Here is a 20679-nt window from a genome sequence, read left to right as displayed (position 1 = left end):
CAACAGAAGGCATTTTCGCCCACTGGCTCCGCTGGCAAAGGGCTGCCCCCACTCTTACTGTCAGCTCCACCATCACACATCACATAACACACATACACACACCAGCACATAGAAGCTCTTAAATAGTTAACACTGTTTTCAATGTCATGCTGATGTGCCCTCTTATGATCTACTTTTCATGTCTTCTAAAGTGTTGCCACCTCTCCTTATGGAGGTTGTGTGCCTCACAGTTAGAGGCAGCCTTAATCCAGTAGTAGGTTCCCCAAGTGTGGTCCCCTGTGACTTAGAGAAAGGGAGGTTCCAGGCTCGACAAAGTGCAGCCCATCACCTACTTCTCTGCAAGGAAAGCCCTGCTGGCTCCCGGCCCAGATAACAGAGGAGGATTGAAAGTAGGACTCATCCCTCAGCTCTGTGAAGGTCTTCCATGATGCACAAAAAAACATTTACCAAAATAAGGAAAACATTGACTTACTCAACCTCTCTCTGTTTTAGGCCCACACACCTTAGAGCACCTGCAACGTCTGCCAGTGCACAACAGCAACAATGCCTCACACAAATATCGACAGACTTATTTTCACGAGTGACCTTGAAGTATAACATGCACGTGGTTCAGGTTTCTGTGTATTCTATCATGTGTGGAAGTAAAGCTCCTGCTGTCAGAAAATGACTGACAATGGAGACCAGGAAAAAATGTAAAGCGGTAATGAAAAATGAGACTTTCCTCAAAACCTTGCTTTATCGTTTATCCTTCATTCAGGGACCTTAATGGTTTTTCTCCTGCGCCAGAGGATCATTCATCTTCTAAGTTGTCTCGTCTGCCTCTCTACAATGAGATACCACAGTGAGAGGGCTGCTAGTCCCCTAATTTAGATGCGAGCACATGAGAGGAAATATGAGATAAACTTATTTTTTTCTTTCTCTGCATTATTCAGTGATGAGGAGGAAAAGGCTGTTTGGCACTCAGCTTCTTCGAGTGACATAATGTTAAGCATATTTTCAATGAAGTACTGTTTATGGTGGCAGGAACAATTATTCACAGGTAAGAGTTGGATAATGGCGATATGTAGATATTTGTGTTGTTTTCTGAAAGAGAAAAGTCTATTTTTATTGGTGTCATCTCTTCCTTTCAAGTCTGTTCTTTCACATAAGTAACCATGGTTACCATATTGCGTCTCTACGTAGAAAAGCCAGCTGCTACCAGCTGAAATGGAATGAGACAGGAATGAACATTGTTGAAATGACGATAAATCATTTAAATGTTTTCAGAGCATGGACAATCAGGCATGTCTTTTTAGATGACGTATGTTAGGGTCACATTTCTCTCAAGTATTCATTTTCCATTTCATCCTGCATCCCTAGATCATGTTTTCCCTCCCTGTACTTTCCTTCCCCCACAAGATGCCTTGACTTCCAGGGGTTAAAAATAGACACACACACCCCCCTGGTGCAGTTGAGCCTCATTTTATTCTCATGGAAGAAATGAAAAGAACACTTGGAAGGAAAGAGGGAAACAATGCTAACCTCCAAGACAGAGTGATAATAATAATGTTTGTGCAAGAACATAGTAGAGGGGCGAAGGTCCAAACAAACTCTCTCTGTTCCTGTATAGCATTCACTCGGTTTTCATCTTTAAATTTCATCTCAAAATAATTCTCTCCATCTGTTGCACAGAATTGACACCGACCTATTCTTCCTGACAAACCAGTTAAATATTTGAACAGGATGTGGCAGGTTAATAAAAGTCAGTCCAGGCATGTTCATATGAATATTGATTTCATGTAGCCAACAACTGCCCTCAATTTATCTTTCTGATCACTTTTGTGCATGCATGCGTACATCTTATGTATGCAAAGAGAGAGAGATACCCATTAATACACAGTTCTTTTTCGATTGTTCTCCAATGAGCCCTCCATTCTCATTTGGAGACAAATGAAGCAAGATGGTGGGGAAAAAATGGGGGGGAAAGAGTGACAAATAGATGAGTGGATGAGAGGAGGAAAAAAGTGACATTGCAAGAGATTGGACATGGATGAAAGGACGACAGTAAGCAGGGGAGGGAGGAGGAGAGCAGTGAGGGGGGGGGAGGGGGGGCGTGGGAGAGATGCAAGTTGAGTCAAACCCCCCTGAGCTCCCCTGATTTCTCTGTGAAAGACACAGCGCAGAAAAGATAGATAGCATGTGCCTTGTCAGCCAAGACAAGCCCAAGACAATGACATCATCATCAAATTAGCAAGGACACAAGGCGAGAGCCCCAGACTCACACTTTGATTTTTTATTCATTATTATTCACTCACTTATTCATACCTTTGATGCACTCAACCTTACACATTGCATTGACATTGATCATGAAGTCCTCAGATTTAGCTCTTCAATAATCTTCTAACAACATTAGAAATCTCCCAAAAATAAAATACATACTCTTTCTTTAAAATACATATTCAGCTAAATGTAGACACTTTGGTGTGTTCTTCAAATCAGTTATTGTCATAGGTTAAGGTTTAAATGGAGGCTACATGTAAAGGAAATGGTCTCTTTCAATCTGGTTGTATACTGTATGTGTGGAGTGGGTTATACTGTTGGTGCAGGGGTTTAACTTTGGTTAGCAGCAGAAGCACTTTGCTGCTCCCTCTCTGCCAGCCTCTTTGCTTTTCTCTGGAGGTAACGCGCTTTACCCTCCTCTTCACGTCTCTGTTCGTCCTCTCCATCAATCTGAAGAAACAAAAAACAGAAACAAATCATTGGTTGTTTTTTTTTTTAGATACATTCATCATTTACATATACAGATTCATATTAAGTGTGGGCATGAAGCGCTGATCTAATTTATCAGTCTGTGCTCTTTTCCATTCGTGTTCTTGATGAAATACAGAATGAATCACTGACTCTCGGAGAGGCGCAGCATTATATGCACTGGAATGGAATTAAATTGACATTAAACAAATCTTTCCAGAATTTGCAAGACATTTGCTGTAGCATGTAAGCGCTTCTTCTTCAAGGTATGTGACCGACCGTCAGTGCTGCCTACATTTGTTTTAAATCACAAACTGGCAGCAAAGCTTCAAGTTTGCATTGTCAATCTGTCTGAGAGTCCACTTCTTTGGTCATGAAATATATCTTTATCAAGACAACTGCTTGCCAGATTGCATGACATTTGAAGAGAATGTAACAGTTATGTAACATAGCATTATTTACATGACTTGTGATTGATGACAATTGCTGGCCATGCATCCTACACCGAAGTAAGTACCAGTAAGTATTGGCATCTCTGACCTGACTGTATCCTTGTGTTTTCAGCTGTAAAATTGCACTTCAAACCATGGTCATCGTTTCCTAAAAAATAGTGTTAGATATACCTTAAATCAACTGTGGCCTTTCATGTTTGAAATATATTGCCATTTTGGGTTCTCTTTTTAATCTGCACAGCATTTTCAAGCTTGTGAAGAATAAATCTTCGCCTTCACTTATCTCAGTTTGGTAGCTGATTCGTGGGCGGAGGCACTTGCTAGCCTGCACTGTTTAATTAGACTGCCTGGCAACCTCGTGACTCAAACAACAATACCACAACCAGCAATAGTGTCAACACTTACTTTTATGGTACTGTTAGCTCTCCCACTCCCTTTTCTGCACACTGTTCAGGAGAACAGAGGAGTGTGTGTGTGTGTGTGTGTGTGTGTGTGTGTGTGTGTGTGTTTTTGTGTGTGTGTGTGTGTGTGTGTGTGTGTGTGTGTGTGTATGTTTGTAGGTGTCTGTGTGTGTGTGTGTGTGTGAGAACATGTTGGTATATGTTTTTGTGTGATTTTGCAGCTAACATATAGAACGCAGGTGAATTTTAACTTTAAAGGTAATTTTCAGATTGAAGCCCAATCTGTGCACACACCAGGTGGGCGGCAGATTAAAGAGCACCTGTCATTCAGCAGCACCCTGGGTGCAAAGCTAACAGATGGGGCTTTAACTTTATGGAGAGAGAGTGGCAACAGATTTAACTACATTTCATACGAGAGACAAGCCCAAAGGTCACGACTCAGATGTGATGGGAAAATGAAAATACTGACACTGAGAATCTCTTATGTAGTTTAGGGTCAGGAGTATAAAGCTGTAGCATTGGTATGTTTGGTGTATGCTGGTTATATAACAATTAATATATAACGCAGTCAATTTTGCTTTTGTCACTCAAATGAAAGTAATGGATGATTCCAGTGCATTGAGTTAGAAAAAAAGGATACCAAGTTTCACCACAGTTTTAGTGTTTTTAGTGTTGAATGTGTATGAGACCATACACATTCAACAGTTAACTTGACAGTTAACTTGACATGAGGTCATAGATTGGGAATCTGATGATAATTATTTACTTGTAGACTTTCAAAATGTGTTAGAAAAATCACATTTTTTGTGTCTTGTGTTCTGACTATAACGTCACATATTTAACCTGTACAGTATATTGTAACAAATCATATCAAGCTTAACCTTTATCACCACTTCACAGACAGAGTGTTTGGCTGAGTCCATATTGGAAGGCAGACAGCTTCACAAACTTCAACATGAGTTTTTAGTTGCTAACTTTCTGAATAATCAGCTGCTTTTATACTGTGGTGCAGCTCAGTAATCAGACAAGCATAATAGGCTACATTAATTAACATTACCAATTGGAGTGAAAGCACAATTATAGAGGGAATTGGTTATTAAAGAAGTATATAAATAAACCCTGACAAGGAGATTTAGGAACCTGACACCAAAAATAGGTTTATTTAATCACCCTACTTTAACTCGGCTACTGGGCATACCAAAGATGTCTGTCCTGAAGGGATACAGCCCCACAACATCATCATTTTAACCTGTACATTAGTGAAACCTAATTACATAATTAAGTTAAACATTTAACTGGTGGTGTGCGTTTCTCAACAGAAAAGACGTACAGCTATTGATGAAAGATGGCATAGTAATGTACATACATGTCAAAAAAAGAGTTATATAAAAAGCTAATTAGATTAAAAAAAAAATCTTTCTCTGCTAGCTTTTGAGTGCATGTGCAACATTGATGCAAGGCTCAAAGGTCAAACATGATGAAAAAAACAGGGAAGCAAATTAGTGCAATTACAGTACACGTCAATAGAAAGATAAAATCCAAACATACTGTAAGCAAATGCATACTCATGGAATGATGTATTTAAGCTAGTTCAGACTTTAGTCAACTCAAGCTTAACTATTTACACAACACTTTTCATAGTTCACATATCACCTGATAAACTCACTCTCCGCATTTGACATTTTTTAAAGCTACAAAAATGTGTGCGCTTCTTCATCTGTACTAAACCAACAGAACGCTCTGTCTCTCAGCCACACCACCTCAGCATGCACTCGCATGCCACAGCTTGCTTGAATCAGTTCTCACTTTGCTGAATGGGAAACACATCTGCAGAGTGAGGAGGTCGTAGCCTATACACATACTCAAATTATATTTTGCCACTGAAACAAATGTGATTTTTCTGACTGAATAGTATCTCAGTTCAAGTATAATACTGTTTATACTCTAATTTTTCTCTCATCCAGCTCTTCTTCTTCTCTTTACCTTTCCTTCTCTTCCTCTATCTCTCTGCCACTGAGGACCATAAAGGTCTAGACAATTATTTCATCTCACTTTTGAAACCATAAGAGTTACAATCTTCTTCAGCTTGATGTGTTTAACGAGCAAGCTAATTAAAAGTAACTGTACGCCCGACTCCGGCTAATGAAGAATGACAATTAATAACAACAGGAGAAATCGTCTGCAACAGTTTCTGTTTAGGGCAGAGGATGAGAAAATCAGACACTGACTTAGTGAATTTTCCAGGCACTAATGATGCATCGAGTACATTTTTAACAATGATAGATACCACTTAGGTTTGAAAGGGCTGCTTCAGTCTTTAATGGTGAAAGGTGCAGATGGTCTAATTGAACCTTTAACCAAGAGCTATTGTATCTAATTCTTAATACTGGTCGGTAATAGGTCCTTGTGTATGGCTCTGTTTGAACATTATCTTCCTGCTTATATCATTTTTTTCTTCATCCCGACGAGGCTGCACATGTGCTGCTGCTCATGCAGATCAAAATTTTGTATAACTCAGTGAGAGCTAGTGAGATTACGGTGAAATTGCTCGTCACATGATATCCTTTTGGTGTCCCCATGTAATCAGTATTCCCACAGTGGCTTCAGTCTAATATCTGTGAATATGCAGCATCATCAAGTCTTGCTGCTGACTCTCTGGTAAAGAGCCTATCAAGCTCCCTAACAGTGCTAATGCTTGTTTTATGTCTGCATCAAAATACGCAGCACTCTGCCTTTACTTGGTACATGGTAAATGGACTTTAGCTTGTAGTCTCTAGTTTTTACATTGCAGGTCACACCTACCCATTCAAAAACATTCAAACGCAGCAGATGAAGCAGCTGGAGCAACTGGGAGTTTAGTCTTGCCCAAGGACACATTGGACATGAGACTGCAAGCCCCCGACCTTTTGGTTGACAGACAATAGACCATCTGAGCCACAGCCGCCCTTTTATTGTGCAAAAAATATGTTTTGGTTTATGTACTTAGCACTGTACTATAAGAGCTGTTCTCTGATTTGTTACGATTAGTTCAAATGCAACTCAAATATTTAACACTGATGTGGCCAAGATGTTTTTTCAGCATTTGGTATTACAGTTTCAAGTCAGTTTATCTGTGTGTGGAATGCAATAAAAGTCAACAAATCACATTTGAAAATGCTGAGATTGTATTACAATAAGCAGGTCACATGACTTTTCAACATGTAAAACATACTGAGGCTTCTTCTAAACAATTCAAGAATTTACCACTAAGTAATCTTCTCTGTAGGATTGTACTACTTAATTTGAAACTGAGGGTTTTTAGTGGATGCCAACTTGTCTTCCATGGGGCTAAAAAGCTGAAGGTTTCAGTAGGTTTTGATGGTGCTGCAGGTCCTTTTTCTCCTTTAACGTAAAAGGGAAAAAAAATAGTGGAATCTATTACACATGAAAAATTTTGCTCAAAGTCTTCATCATGGAATCATGGTGCTCTGAGATTTATCAAAAACTATTTCTTTCTTATTTAGCTTTGTTTCATATATTCTAAAGTCACCATGGCTGCTATAAATATACTCTGAGCATCGCTATATCTTTAATTCTAAAGCTATTTTTCAGATTCCAGACTTCCCTTCCTCTTACCTCCCTGTCAATGGTAAATGGACTTACATACACTGCATGTCACATCTAGCCATTCTGATGGCAGTGATTGCTACGAATTGAGACCATCAGAAGTAACTAATCTCATTCATTAACATTCATTCGCCACTACCGCCAAATAAGCAGGATTTAGGATATAAAGGGTTTAGTGTCTTGCCCAAGGACACATCGGACATGTTGTTGAGGATGAAACCCTTGACCTTCCGGTTGGGAGACAACGACCCCACCACTGAGCTACAGCCACCATCTGAAAAAGATAGCTTTTTGGTTTCCATTTGGTTGGAAACACCTACAGTCTGATTTCAAATAGCAAAACTTGTTACCCTGAATGTTTTAAAATCCTTAGTATAAGGTCTTGAAATCAGGCTTTCTTTTTTTATAATGTTAACTTAGTTTGTAGTGTATGAGTCTTATTGTTTCTGTTGAGAGTTCTCTGATCTCACCTGGATCAGTAAAAGTCAAATAAAATACAAGGCTAAATATGGGCATCATTACTACGAATGCCAAATGCCAATGTCTCAAAAATTAGCTCTATGCTGAAAGCAACCGGCTCAAGAAAATAATAGCCATCTGGATTGGGTCTGGATATTAACATGTGTTTGTGTGTGTGTGTGTGTGTGTGTGTGTGTGTGTGTGTGTGTGTGTGTGTGTGTGTGTGTGTGTGTGTGTGTACACAAAGGATGACACTTTTAAGAAAGGTGTTTTATTTGTAGACATAAAGCAAATCCTCAACGCTGGCTTTTAGTCCTCATTAACATTGGATGCTATCATTTTGCCTGTATTTAGTTAATATGACCAAATAGTTACTATAAAGCTTTCAATAATCTTGGTCTCAGCAACTCGACAAATTTAAAAGCAGGAATGTGAATGTTAACTATTTGTGTATTTCTTAAAATCTTAATGTCACAATTGCAAAGAAGCCAACGCACCAAATTTTCACAAGCGTCTGAGCATTTAACTGCAACACCAGGAAGTTGACTCAAACTCCAAATATATTGACCTTCAACTGTATCTTCTTGCTCAAGCTTTTATTTTACATAAATAAAAGCTTTATTTTACTTATACATAAACAATCCATAAACAAATGGATCCTAATAGAAATCTGAAAAAAGGTATTCTGAAGGCCACTATACTGTAGGAGGCACAAAGCCAGCTAAAATGCCTTTAATTGTGCTCTCAAAAATTGATTGTACCACGTGTTTCTTCACAAAATCCTAAGTAAATAAAGAGACTCCCTGCATTCATAATAAACCATTATTTGCAGCTTAATGGACTGAGGTGCAATGTGAGTGAGTGCCATGCATCAGATCAGTACTGTGTGACACATCTGCAACTCTAGCTCGAGCCTGCCCGTTAACCCGTTGCTGATTGTCTTGAATTGGCAGCATCTAAAAATAAATGTGCACCACTTCATGTGGTCTACAGGAGGTTGCCATGACAACCAGGCTTGTTTTGTGTCACAGGAGGCCAGCTGAGTCTCTTGCAGCGAGGAGGGAAGAGAGGGATCGAGAAAGATGGAGAGGAAGGAAGGAGGGTGAGATGACGGAAAGGGTTGTGGGGGATTGAAAGAAAGATAAAGAGAGAGATTGAATTTAAGGGTACACGAAGGAGGGTTACAATGAAAACAATGTAGGGAGAGACATAAAGAAGAAGGAAAATCTAACAAGGACAAAAAGTGTCTGTTGTCCATGATGAATTCTGCAGATTGATTCTTGGATGTGAGCACAGTTTTAGATTATGACAACTTTTTCATTCATCATGTGGCCCACACACACTCAAGCTTTACAATGAAACTACAGAACATTAATATCCCAAAAGAAATAGTATGTACAGTACCATAAACTGGCTACCTGCTAAGCATTCAAAGTGCTGACCTGCAGGGAACAAACCAGATTTTCTAATCTTTAGGCACCTGCTGCCCCATATAATCATCATAGAAAACCATAAAGACAGACAGTGGAAAGTGATGCTTCCTAGCTTTTATTTGAGCCCAGTGTGCACATACATCATTACTGCTTGCAAGAGGTGAGGTATACCCCAACATCCTCCCTTCTGCCTCCCCCGTTCAGCTTTAACTGTAGTATGCTACTGTGAGCTGGTAGGGAAAGCTCATCAACAAAACAAACCCCCCATCTGCCACATACACCCCACACGCATCCATAAACAACAAACCCCCTGTCACGCTGTCAAGCTAAAATGGGAAAATCTAAAAATAGAAATCGCAGGCAAGCTTAGTGAAGAGAAAGTGAGGATGAGAGAACGGAGGGAAAGCACCTACAGTCAAAAATAGCAGAGCTGTCCTTTCGATCCAGCTATTTATAGAGCACAAATGGAGAACAATCAGCCACAATGTCATGAAGATTTCATCAGGTTGGGTTTTTACATGAGGGTGTGTCTATGCTTGAATGAAACGGGTGGTTCATGCAAGCTTTAAAAAAAAGGAGCTAGAACAGTTGTAAAGATACATCTACAGTACATCTGGCTTTTCATATAACTAGTAAACACGAGAAGGGTTTTGTCATGAGATTATTAGAGAGTGCAGTTGGGCGTCATTAATGTGTATTAAAACAATTTACAGCAGCCTATCCTGTGGCAAATGGAGCCTTACACTGAAGCAATGCATGAAATGTGTTAAACAACAAGAAATCAATATAAAGGGTTCTGAATCACAGGGAAACTGGAACAAATGTGAGAAAGGTTTTGTTTATATGATTTGAATTAAAAAAGAGGTTTCCAGTATAAGAAAATAAATGATAGGAATGGGATTTATTTGATTTTGTTATGGGGGGGGGGGGCTAGGAAGAAATTATTTTGTAAATTTGAGGGGGAAAAAACACTGAATAACATGGCATGTTTGTAGTAAAACGTTTTGAGAATTAACGTTTTTGAAAATACTTGCTCAGGCTACATTTTAAATCTGATTCCCCTCTGAGGAATTATCTGTATGATTCAAGATATAAAGACAGAGGTCAGTTAGCTTAGCCTGAAAGCTGAAAGAGTGGCAACAGCTACAATACAGTAGCACGGCTTTCCAGCCTTTCAAATGTTGCAGCATTTGCAACACCTAGAGAGCTAACTTTACACACTTTATGTCAAATGGTTTTTGGTTGACTCATACTTCCTGTAGAAGTAAGCAAGAAAATATTTGTCTTTGCATCTATGAGTACTAATGAGTCGTAATAGTGAATTGTTAAACAAAATAGTCCATATGTTTTTACAGTCTGGGTTGAGCCTGTATTGTTCTCTTACAAAGCTATTTTGACCATGCATAACACAATATATTCATACTAATACATCACGTGAGGACTTTAATGTCAGCTCTGACCTCTTGTGCTCAACAGGAATCAACAGAAGATGGTGAGTGGGTTTGTGTGAAATTTTGTGAGATTTAAAAAAAGAATGTCTGCTGGCATTGGCTAACATGACAGCTGTCTGCTTGTAAGTTATTGGAGTAGAATGCCAACATTAAAGTTAACTTTCTTAATGTACCACATCTTCCATGTTATTTGAATTGGACAAATATCAGATTGAAAGTCCATTCTTGATCAGCAGTATTTTGAATGAAAATATTCAGGGGGTGTGGGTGGTTCTTTTTTCCCCCATTTATTTTTTTTCCATTGGCTCTATGTTTTTTTGTTAAAAGGAGTAGAAGAATATATAATATATAACAAGCTTCTACTTCAAGAGCAGTCGGAGAGCGTGATGCTGCAGACGTCAGAGATTCAGGTGCAGATCACGTTAGCTCGGCAGACGAAGGAGGAGACACGTCAGACAAACAGCCGCCTTGATTTAATACACAGCAGGGAGTGACGATAGATGTTTTGTCGCACACTGTGTGCAGCAGCTGTGGGTTCTAATCCAGCCTTGGCGCTTTGCTGCATGTGAACCACTACTCTCTCCTCCCAACAGTTCAACCTTCTCTTCATCTCTCCTAATGAAGGGAAAAAAATCTCCCAAAAAACTGTAAAACAATGCCAGCTCCACGATAAGTTCATATGTTGAGCCTGTTCCCTTTGACAACACGAGTAAATATAGCTACATATTAAAAAGGATAGTGTCATATGATATGTGCTGGTTGTTACAGCTCGATTCTTCCACAGCTACACTTAATAATGTGAACACTAGTATGTAGATTGAAACAAAAAAAAAGTAACGCTCTAATACTATGACTTTTAAAGAGCAGAAACTCAGTCGCTTTTTAATAGAAATCATGTGTAACTGTAACTAATATGGACTACTATTTTTCAGTAATGTGCCCAACACTATTTTATATCATTGAATTGAACTTGGGACAAATTGATTTTTAACACATTTTGTAACCTACCTGATTAAAGCATTTCTAAGGATACATGCCTTATGTTTGAAATGTTTTGAGTAACTTTTTGTTTAAAAAAAAATGCTGATCCAGTTTTTGTTCTCTGCCTCCTGTTTATGTCTGTTTCTGCCTCAGCCTGTCTCTCTAGACCTTGTTTGCCAGCCTCTGTACTTTACACATCAGCTCTGGAAGTCATTTCAGCAAAAAGACATCTAATCCTTCTTCAGGATCTTAAAAAGTTTAATTCTAAAAAATGTCAGCAGTGCTGCAGTTTGTCACATATACAGTATCTACTTCAAATAGTTAACACTGTCAGTGTTCTTTATTTATTTTTGTTGTCTTCTCAACTTTTCCACTTAAGAACATGAAGTCTATCAACCATTAGTGGCCATGCATTAGTAAAATCTCAAAACAACTATCTGGGATAATCATGCAGATAGTGGCTGTACAATTTAAATGGAAGGGCAGGGAGGCCAAATGTGTGTTGCTCTTTGTTTGGGTGGCTAACATGTCTAATTGTTGTCATCATTACATTTCCATCCCTCGCAGTCCCATCTTACTGCCAGGGGAAACTCAGGTGTTAATTGGATTGATGTGTTGAACCTTATTTCCTGCATGCTCGTGTCTTATACACCGAGGGACTGACATCTATAAATAGGTTTACTGCCATCCCTTCAGGTTGGATAGCATACCCCTGGTTTTGGTTCAATCTAATCCTGTGTTTATGCTCTCAGTAAATAGTCATAAAGCCAGAAATAGCCCTGATTGAGCTTCATCATCCGTCTCTTACTCTTATAAATAAACACACGCATTGGTGCTCAGTGATCTGTTCAAACACGTGCACATCCACATGCTCTCTCTCACACAAACCTAAACATGCTTTATTTGTCTCATTTTTACACACAAACACACAAACACTCTACATCGTCTTTTTTGTTTTTTTTCTTCTGACCAGCACACAAATATCTCTCAAATTCCTACATTCGAACCCTGGCAGCCCAGGCTCATCTAGGCCTCCATTTATAATGATGAAAATGAATTATTAAAGACAGGAAAATTTAAGCTTCTCTTTTCGTTCGTTTAAGGTGAACAGAGGTATTGCTATGACCCTTACCTTTGCTGCAGCTCCCTGACACTCTCACACACGCCATGACAAACGTGTGTGTAATGGAAAAACAAGTAATGAATGCATTCAGGAAGCAAACACAAAAGCTGCACCAAACATGGCATTTTGTGAAATGGAAATTGGGAGACTGAGCTTTTGATAAGGCTGAAAAACACATTTAATACCCATTTCTCTCTGGCAGGGTGAGAGGCAGAGAAGTGTGTTTTCACTCGAACATGTCCTGTTGTTAAAGAATGATGATGCACCTCTAAGGGCTTATGAAAACTCATAGTACCTGGGGTCTCTGCAGCACTCTGCAGCAAGACACAACACCTTTAACAACCTTTGGCCCATGCTTCACTCTGCACACTGCCAGTCAGTCTTTCTGCCTTGAAATTTCTTATAACACACTCATATTGCTATAGAGATATGGTAGGACATGACGATAGTTCTTCATTTGCTGAACATAAAATGTCTCCTTTTTCTACATCGTTCATTCTTTTGTAGCTGCAGAGCTACTTAGTGGTTGACTTTTGATTCTTTAAATATTGCTGCAGGATCTTTTGATACATGTTCCTGGCTCCCTCACTCCTCTGCACAATACTGAAAGTTTAATGATTAGCTCGGGTGCAAACCCTGAATTTTGTTCAAGAATGCACTTAAGAGTAATGGCCTGTTGTTGGTACTGTAGGTCAAATTGAACGGAAGCTAGCCTCAGCCTCTTGTTATGGGCATTGTTTAAAGCTTAGGTCAACACATTTAGAGAAAAAAAACAAAGATTAAGCTAGATGTTACAGGTATAGAGAGAAGAGAGAGAAGTCCATTGTTGTAGTTCTTACTGTAAGCGTATCAAAGCAGCCTTCCCTTCCATTCTTGTGAACCAGCTTGCTAGTTTTAGTTGTATCAGACTGCACAGGCAGAATGTTCTGAGGTAGGCTGTACATACTGTTATGCAGGTGGGCTTTTAATTTGAGCAGACTTAGTATTGTATTCACTTATTGCTGTCTGGATGCGAAGAGAACAATAAATGTAACACATCATTTTCAACAATGAACAACCAGCTCTAACTTATACTGGAAAGCAAAATTGAACGCTTTCATTCTCAAATTTTTGATGCTGTGCAAGACATCGTCTCTGCTTCTCACTTACAAAACAGCGACAAAAACGGTCCTCCTTACCTAAAATTTCTCACCCAGGTCACAGTCACTCACGCTTTTGCCAATTGGCGTCTGATCCAACCTTCACAGCAGGGTCCTAAGTCTCCAATGATCCCCCTGTCCCCCCCTTTGCAATGACATCGTTTCCTCCTCTCTAAATCCTTGCTTGTGTCTTACTCTCTAAAGTATGTCACTTTGGATAAAGTAAATAATTGAACTGGAATGACCGAAATAAAAATCCCAAAGACATCAAGCAGACCTACATTAATAAAATGTGCCATGTAGATGTGTATCATTATTATGATATAAAAGCTTAATCTAATGACAGGTCACTAAATGCTCCACTTAGTGCTTTCAATGTCAATTGTAATGTCTCTTTTATTGCCCAAACCCCACTTACTGCCAAGCTGACTTCATCTGACACAAAAGTTGGACGTGTTTTAAAGCGATTATTACAGAGACTATCGGCCTGTTCGAAATGCCAGGAGATCATTTAAATGTGCTGATTTAGACAGATGGCTGGTGTGTTTGCTTATAAAAATGGGTTTGGATCGTCATGTACTGCCGAGGCAGAACAAACAGCGAGCTCCTCTCACCAGTCTGCAGGTGCACATGCACCGCTTACATCCTGACAATAAGTGCTGAGTCAGCCAGACATATATTGCTTGGTGCTTAAAGTTAAGCAGACACAGCAGAGCATTAAATGTGCTGACACCTATGTGGAAATCTGCCAAAAAAGACAAAAGAGACTGCATTGCATTCAGCGATCCCATAGTCATAGGTATGATTGACTGAAGGGATGTTCCATTAGGCCAAGCAGAGGAAGACAATATCAGATATTCTGAAAAGAGAAGTGGAGAGATTTTGGGCTTTAATTTGTAAAATATATGGTGAAGAATTCACCACTTTTATCTGTCACACATTTCACTGGAAACCTTGGATGCTGTTTGAATTCCATATAAGCATTTGTCTAATGCAAAAAAAAAAAGTTATTCCTTGTTTCTGCTAAGGAAACAAGGTATAACAGAAAAGTCCAGCTAGGCTTGATTTTTACATTTCTCTCTTTTATGTTTTCCAGTAAGTCGCCTGCAGCAGGTTTTGTTTGAAGTCTTTATTAGTATTCATCTTGAACAAAACTAAAAAAGCTTGCAATGACTTTAAAGTTAATGCCACAGATAAAGACAAGACATCAACTCGTCACTTTAATAAGAAAACTAGGGCTGGAAATCACAGTTTCATGATAAGATTCAGAATCGATTTTCGATTCAACACGATTCTGGATTCATTAATCCACTGATTCTGAATTAGTACTTCAGGATCTACTCCAGTCATCTGCGAGACTGGTTGAATTTCTTGTTGCTGCTGGCGTTCTACTCACAGAGTGGAAGTGGATACTGAATGGCACCAACCTTTAGAGGGGCAACAGGCAGAGGCCTGTTGTACTTGTCCAGAGAGATGAAGGTGAAGAAGGCTGAGACTGATCGGTACCTTCCTTTCTCAGCCTCCACCAATGAAGCTGCATCCACAAACACTTCAATTTCCATCGATTTATTACTGACAAACGTGAGCCGCCCTGTCACCGTCACCACACAGCCTTGGGAAGAAAAAAGAAACAAAAAGATTAGAAAAATCTAAACATTCATGATAAAGAAGTCGTGGAATAAAAAAAAATAAAAAAACAGAATGTAAAGTTTTAATGTTTCAAATGAAAATGAGTAAATGTCTGAAATAAACCCACTTATATGAACTACTTTTTTTAATCTTCAGACTACTCAAAGTGCTTTTTACACCTAATCATTCACACAGTGATGGGAGATGTTGCTACATGGAGTGACCATTAGAAATAACATCTCATTCATACGCCACTGATGAGCAACAGGAGGAATTCTGGGTTAAATATCTTGCTCAAGAACTCATGGTACATGATCCTGCAGGAGCTGGAAATCAAACCCTCGACCTTCTTGAAAGAAGACAGACACATAATACCTGAGCCACATGGATATAAAAAATGACAAAATATAAAAAAATAAAGAGAGAGAAGGAAACCACACTCATAATGGAAACAAAGTCAAGTATTGAATAGTTATTGGTGATTGGTTAATTAAGGAACCAAAACCTAACTTTAAGGAGTAACTTCTTTTCTACGTACACTGAAAGTGAATTGACTTTGAAATTGAAATAAGCCTGTAAAACTATTTATTTAGCCCTGGACACCTTGGGATCTGCTCTTGCAATTTCCTTCAGGTTGTTGCATCATGAACTTGTTTAAGTCTTTGCCACTGAAAGAGTCTGCGGAGCAAGACAGGCTGATGATCTCTGACTGCCAGGGTTTAGAAAGTACAGCCTGCAGGTCTCAGACTCAGATGAATAAAAAGAAGGATGTCGAGAAATAAATAACAACATACCTTTGGAATACAAATATGAGGTTTTAAACCCTTTTAAAGATGTTGAAATTTATATATATATTTCAGAGGACAAATCAGATCCACTGCTAAGAGCATTTTGTACAGTACTCTTACTTTTGAATTCAACCTGAGTGCTTTTAAATCCATCTAATGCATCTGACTCATCACAATCTGTGCTCTTATTCTTTTGTCAATGCAGAAAGGTGGGGAAAAAGAATCAGCTAATGCAACACAGCATTGCTGATGTGTTTCTTTATTGTCTTTGATGTGCCGGTACTGTATTATTACTGCTGTTGAAATAGAGATTAGGGGAAAGGGTGTTATACATCTGTGACAGATCCTGAGTATGTGACTCGGAGCTTAAAAAACAACCAAAGACGTACATAATAAAACACTTTTTTAAGTATGTGATGAACATTTTATATGATGTTATTTATATAAAGAGGGAGGGGTTTCATAACTGTCCTTAAAACTAATTTTCTGATTACAATGAACCATGTTTATATTTCCCCCAAATGAAGCAAGTCTTGTCTGAATTATACAGCGAAAATACAAAGTGAATATGTTCTGGGGCCACTTTTTATCTGGTCTTCTGTAAGATATAATTGATGTCTTCTATGAATAACCATAACCCATCTCTTTTATAAGTTTGTACAGTAGGAGAAAAATAGCCTGCAAACGACTAACCTGTTTTTTTTAACCTGCTCTAAAAATGTGCTCTTAAAAATCCACAATACAAATACTAGGGAAGACTGAACCTATTCATATGCTAATCTGAAGTTCCCTTAGCAAAACCCAAACTTACATAGTAAAGCAAAGATGGGGATGGGGTATATGGTGGGGTGGTCGGGGGGCTCTGTCTGATCTGAGGTTATCAACATTGATTTTCACATATTGAAAACTAAAAACTAAACAGATATTTCATTCAAAAGTCTGCATAAATGTTCGTTCCATAAATCACACAATAATATCAGACTAAGTCTGCCACACTTGTAATTCAGACTACAATGAGATCAATTAAAATGTATGTTAATTTTAAGATAGACAGTGCAGTTCTAAATATGGAATGGGAACCATGGTTTTAAAGGATAACAGAGGGGCAACATTTGAGGATGAGAGTGGGAGATAGCACTGACAGTTAATCTTGATCATGGGTTTTTTCTTTGACCTTTTTGGGGGGATTTAAATTCCCCTCACTGCCATTGTCAAAGATAAACATAGAGTAACATGATTGATTTACAATTTCAAATCAAGTTTAAACAGCATGGAGGCTTTAATTGGTCATATATGACGTCAACTTCAGAGACTTCACGTGGCTGTTTGTGAATTAACATGAATTCCCACGTGGTGAAGAACGGTGAAGTGAAGAAGAAGTGAAGACTTAAAAATTAATGAATCAGGAAAAACAAACTCAACATCCATTCACTACCATGAAGCTTGCAGAATCATGGGTTTTATTTATTTTGTTTATATATTTTCACTTCTTTTCAGCCCACTAAGTGTTTTTATATGTTCCTCTCTTAAGTAAATTAAACTGTGATTCAGCCAAACTGTATAAGGTGGAGTCTAAAAATCCATGCAATTAGTTAAGTGGACTGTTGAGGCTAGATACAGCAGGGTCTCCAAAAACCCATAAACAAATCATCTGAACATCCTCTCCATGAGCCATGCACAGACACACATCTTTAATGTTATCTATGTCTGTGTCTCTGTGTGAGGTCAAAACTGAAAAAAATACCATGGTTTTATTTCTTGTATTTGTCTATAATCCTCCATCTTAACGAAAGCTTCCTGTCTGTTCTATTATCTACCTTGACTCTGCTTTATCACATGAATGGAGAATATAGGAGCTCCCAGGACCGTATATGTTTACAATGTGTTACAATATATTAAAAAATAAAATTAACTGCACCCAACTGCAACTGGCACCCAAGTATATTCCTGACTTATTTATACTATATAAGACTTAAATATATCACATCCTTGAGACTTTTAAGCCTGCTCCACCTGCAGTACCTAAAATGACCATTTTTGTTCTGTTTGTTTTTTTTCCAATTGAAATGGTAAATGGACTTCAGCATGTTTAGTGCTTTTCTAGTCTTCTGACTACTCAAAGCGCTTTTTGCACGGCAGGCCACAACTACCCATTCACACCCTTTCACACACTTATGGCAGAGGTTGCTAAAGTTTCCATCAGAAGTAGCACATGCTCGTGTTAAAAAGCTTGTTAAAATATTCATACACATTAATACGCCAGCGATAAAGCAGCAGGAGCAACTTCGAGTTAATCAGAACTACTTTATTAATCCCTGGGGAAATCCGGTTGTTACCATTGCTCTGAAACACAATACAGAGGTATGGAAATAATTTAAACTGTAAAATAAAATAAAATAGAGATAGTAAAATAAGCAATGAGTACCAGGTAGGACTGGAATAATAGCTATGTACAAGTGCAAATGACTTCAAGCGTCTTGCTCAAGGACACATTGGACATCTGGCTGCAGGAACTGGGGATTGAACCCCCGACCTTTTGGTTGAGAGACGACCGACTCATACCAACTGAGGCACAGCAGCTCCCAGTGACTGAGTGACTGTAAACATTGGTGCAAGACAATGAATTTAGAAGCATACTTTTCTGTGTTTTATGAGTAAACACAACAAAGCCTGATGTATAATAGATCTTTTATATGTTTTATTTAAATAATTAAATTGCATTAATCCTTGACTCAACAACAGGCGTGCCCAAGTTAAAATGTGTGATACTTTTACTTTGTGTGATACTTTAAATAATTTTTTACTTCAACATCAACTTACCTTATAGAGGCTTTAGAAACAGACTCACTTGCTCCTAACAAAATAATCATCCTACACTGCCCATAGCTTTGGACAGGCTTGGTTTAGATCCTTGATTATAACCTCATCTACTGAAGGTTCAGAACATAGAAAAAGGCAGCAAATGGAATAACAGCTGAAAGATGTGAACAAGGTTTTCTGTCTCCATCTCTTCTGATCTGTGTTCTTGCCCTAGAACTGCTATAAAGGTATGTTTTAGATGTTCGAAGTGGCACCTCCTCCATCAAATTCTTCAGAGCTGCTAACTGTACTTAGCGTCTCCTTTTGGCCTTCTTGAGTCAGACACTGTTGTTTGAGAGAGGAACCTTAAAGCTGACCTGGCACAGCTGTGCTGAGCTGTGAAAATTAAAAATGTCCTTTTGGCCTCATAATTCCACAATGTCGCTGTTCCATTGTTAACAACATATCCTGTAGCAATCATAACATCTGAAGGTCTGGATCCCCTCATATCCAGCACATGAACATTCAACACACACACTGAGCCAAGAGAAACTGTCAGCCATAAATGTCATACACTGTTCTACACCACTTAGATAAGACTGCTTTCAATCACTTGTGACGTGTTTAGATTCCACAAAAAGGCTAATGAACAAACTGTCGAAGCAAATAATAATTAAGCAAAAGTGAAGATGCTGTTTGGATCTGACATGAAGCAGAGCCTGACCATTATGGGATTTTATAGCTTACTCATTTTAGCAGTAGAAAAAAAATCCCCTGGCTTCATTGTCAACCTTTTCTATTGCGCACCTGTCTGCTAAGATGTGAAGTTCTGCTTCATGTCCTGCAGACTGTGCTGAGAGTTTTGTCAACTATGGTTTTGAAGTGAAGCATTATTTATAATCTGCAGGGCTGAAAATAACAATCAAGAATCTATTTTTTAAAATACCATTGTCATTCTGGTTTGAGAGATCTCGGCAGTCTCTTTGATACTGTATGCCAACGTATTTCACACCAGATGACAACATTTTTCAAAAGGTACTCCCTCAATCTGTAGATTCTCCCAAATTTGGGGTAAACCAAACTTCAGGGCAGGAAAAGCAGATGAGGTGTCACAATCTGAGCAAATAGAGGAGTGCAGAAAATAAACTTCATATGAATGGTGATCTCACTTTTACACAACTGTGTCAAATATTCTGCATCCCCAAGGAGCACTTCTTTATATATTTGAAATTCAAACAATGCACATTCATGGGTGTATGTGTATGTGATTGGTCCATATTGGACCAATTACGTACAAAGAGTACTGTACAGTTGACACTGACCAATATATCAGTTTGGCTTGAACAATTATAAAAAAGGTACTTTTTATTTGTCTGGAGTCAGGATGTAACTGCAGGAGAGGATGTTTGTTCCCTCATAGATTTATGTACTTTTGTCCTGACAAGCACTGCCAATAAAAGCTTAAACAGTGTTTTCAACCATCTGAAAAGACAAGCACATTATTGTTATCAACGAAACCTGATGTTTCCGCAGCATGATGTCAAAGGCTATAGAGGAAGATGGTTTTGTTTGATGCTTTTAATTTGTCCACGTGGAAAAATTGTTGTGGAAAAAAAAGGTCATCAATGATTTGAAATGGAACTGTTCAGGAGATGCAGCTTTGTAATGGAAAATAGTTCAATCATAACAAG

General features: G+C 38.5%; 1 protein-coding gene across 3 annotated transcripts in view; it reads right to left on the bottom strand.

The window, feature by feature from the left end:
* Nucleotides 1–2257: 2257 nt before the first annotated feature.
* acot7 (acyl-CoA thioesterase 7) overlaps nt 2258–20679 on the bottom strand; it is a 48765-nt gene continuing 30343 nt past the window's right edge. For all 3 annotated transcript variants that reach the window (XM_079359447.1, XM_079359446.1, XM_079359445.1), the window contains 2 exons: nt 15200–15384; nt 2258–2709 (listed from right to left, as the gene is read on the bottom strand). In XM_079359447.1, the coding sequence (XP_079215573.1) occupies nt 2590–2709; nt 15200–15384 (305 nt within the window). In that variant the 3' untranslated portion in view covers nt 2258–2589. The remainder of the gene's footprint in view (nt 2710–15199; nt 15385–20679) is intronic.

Source organism: Symphodus melops, assembly GCF_947650265.1.
Source record: "Symphodus melops genome assembly, chromosome: 13".
Taxonomy (NCBI): domain Eukaryota; kingdom Metazoa; phylum Chordata; class Actinopteri; order Labriformes; family Labridae; genus Symphodus; species Symphodus melops.
Note: the sequence above shows the minus strand (reverse complement) of the source record. Positions and strands in the feature narration are given on the sequence as shown.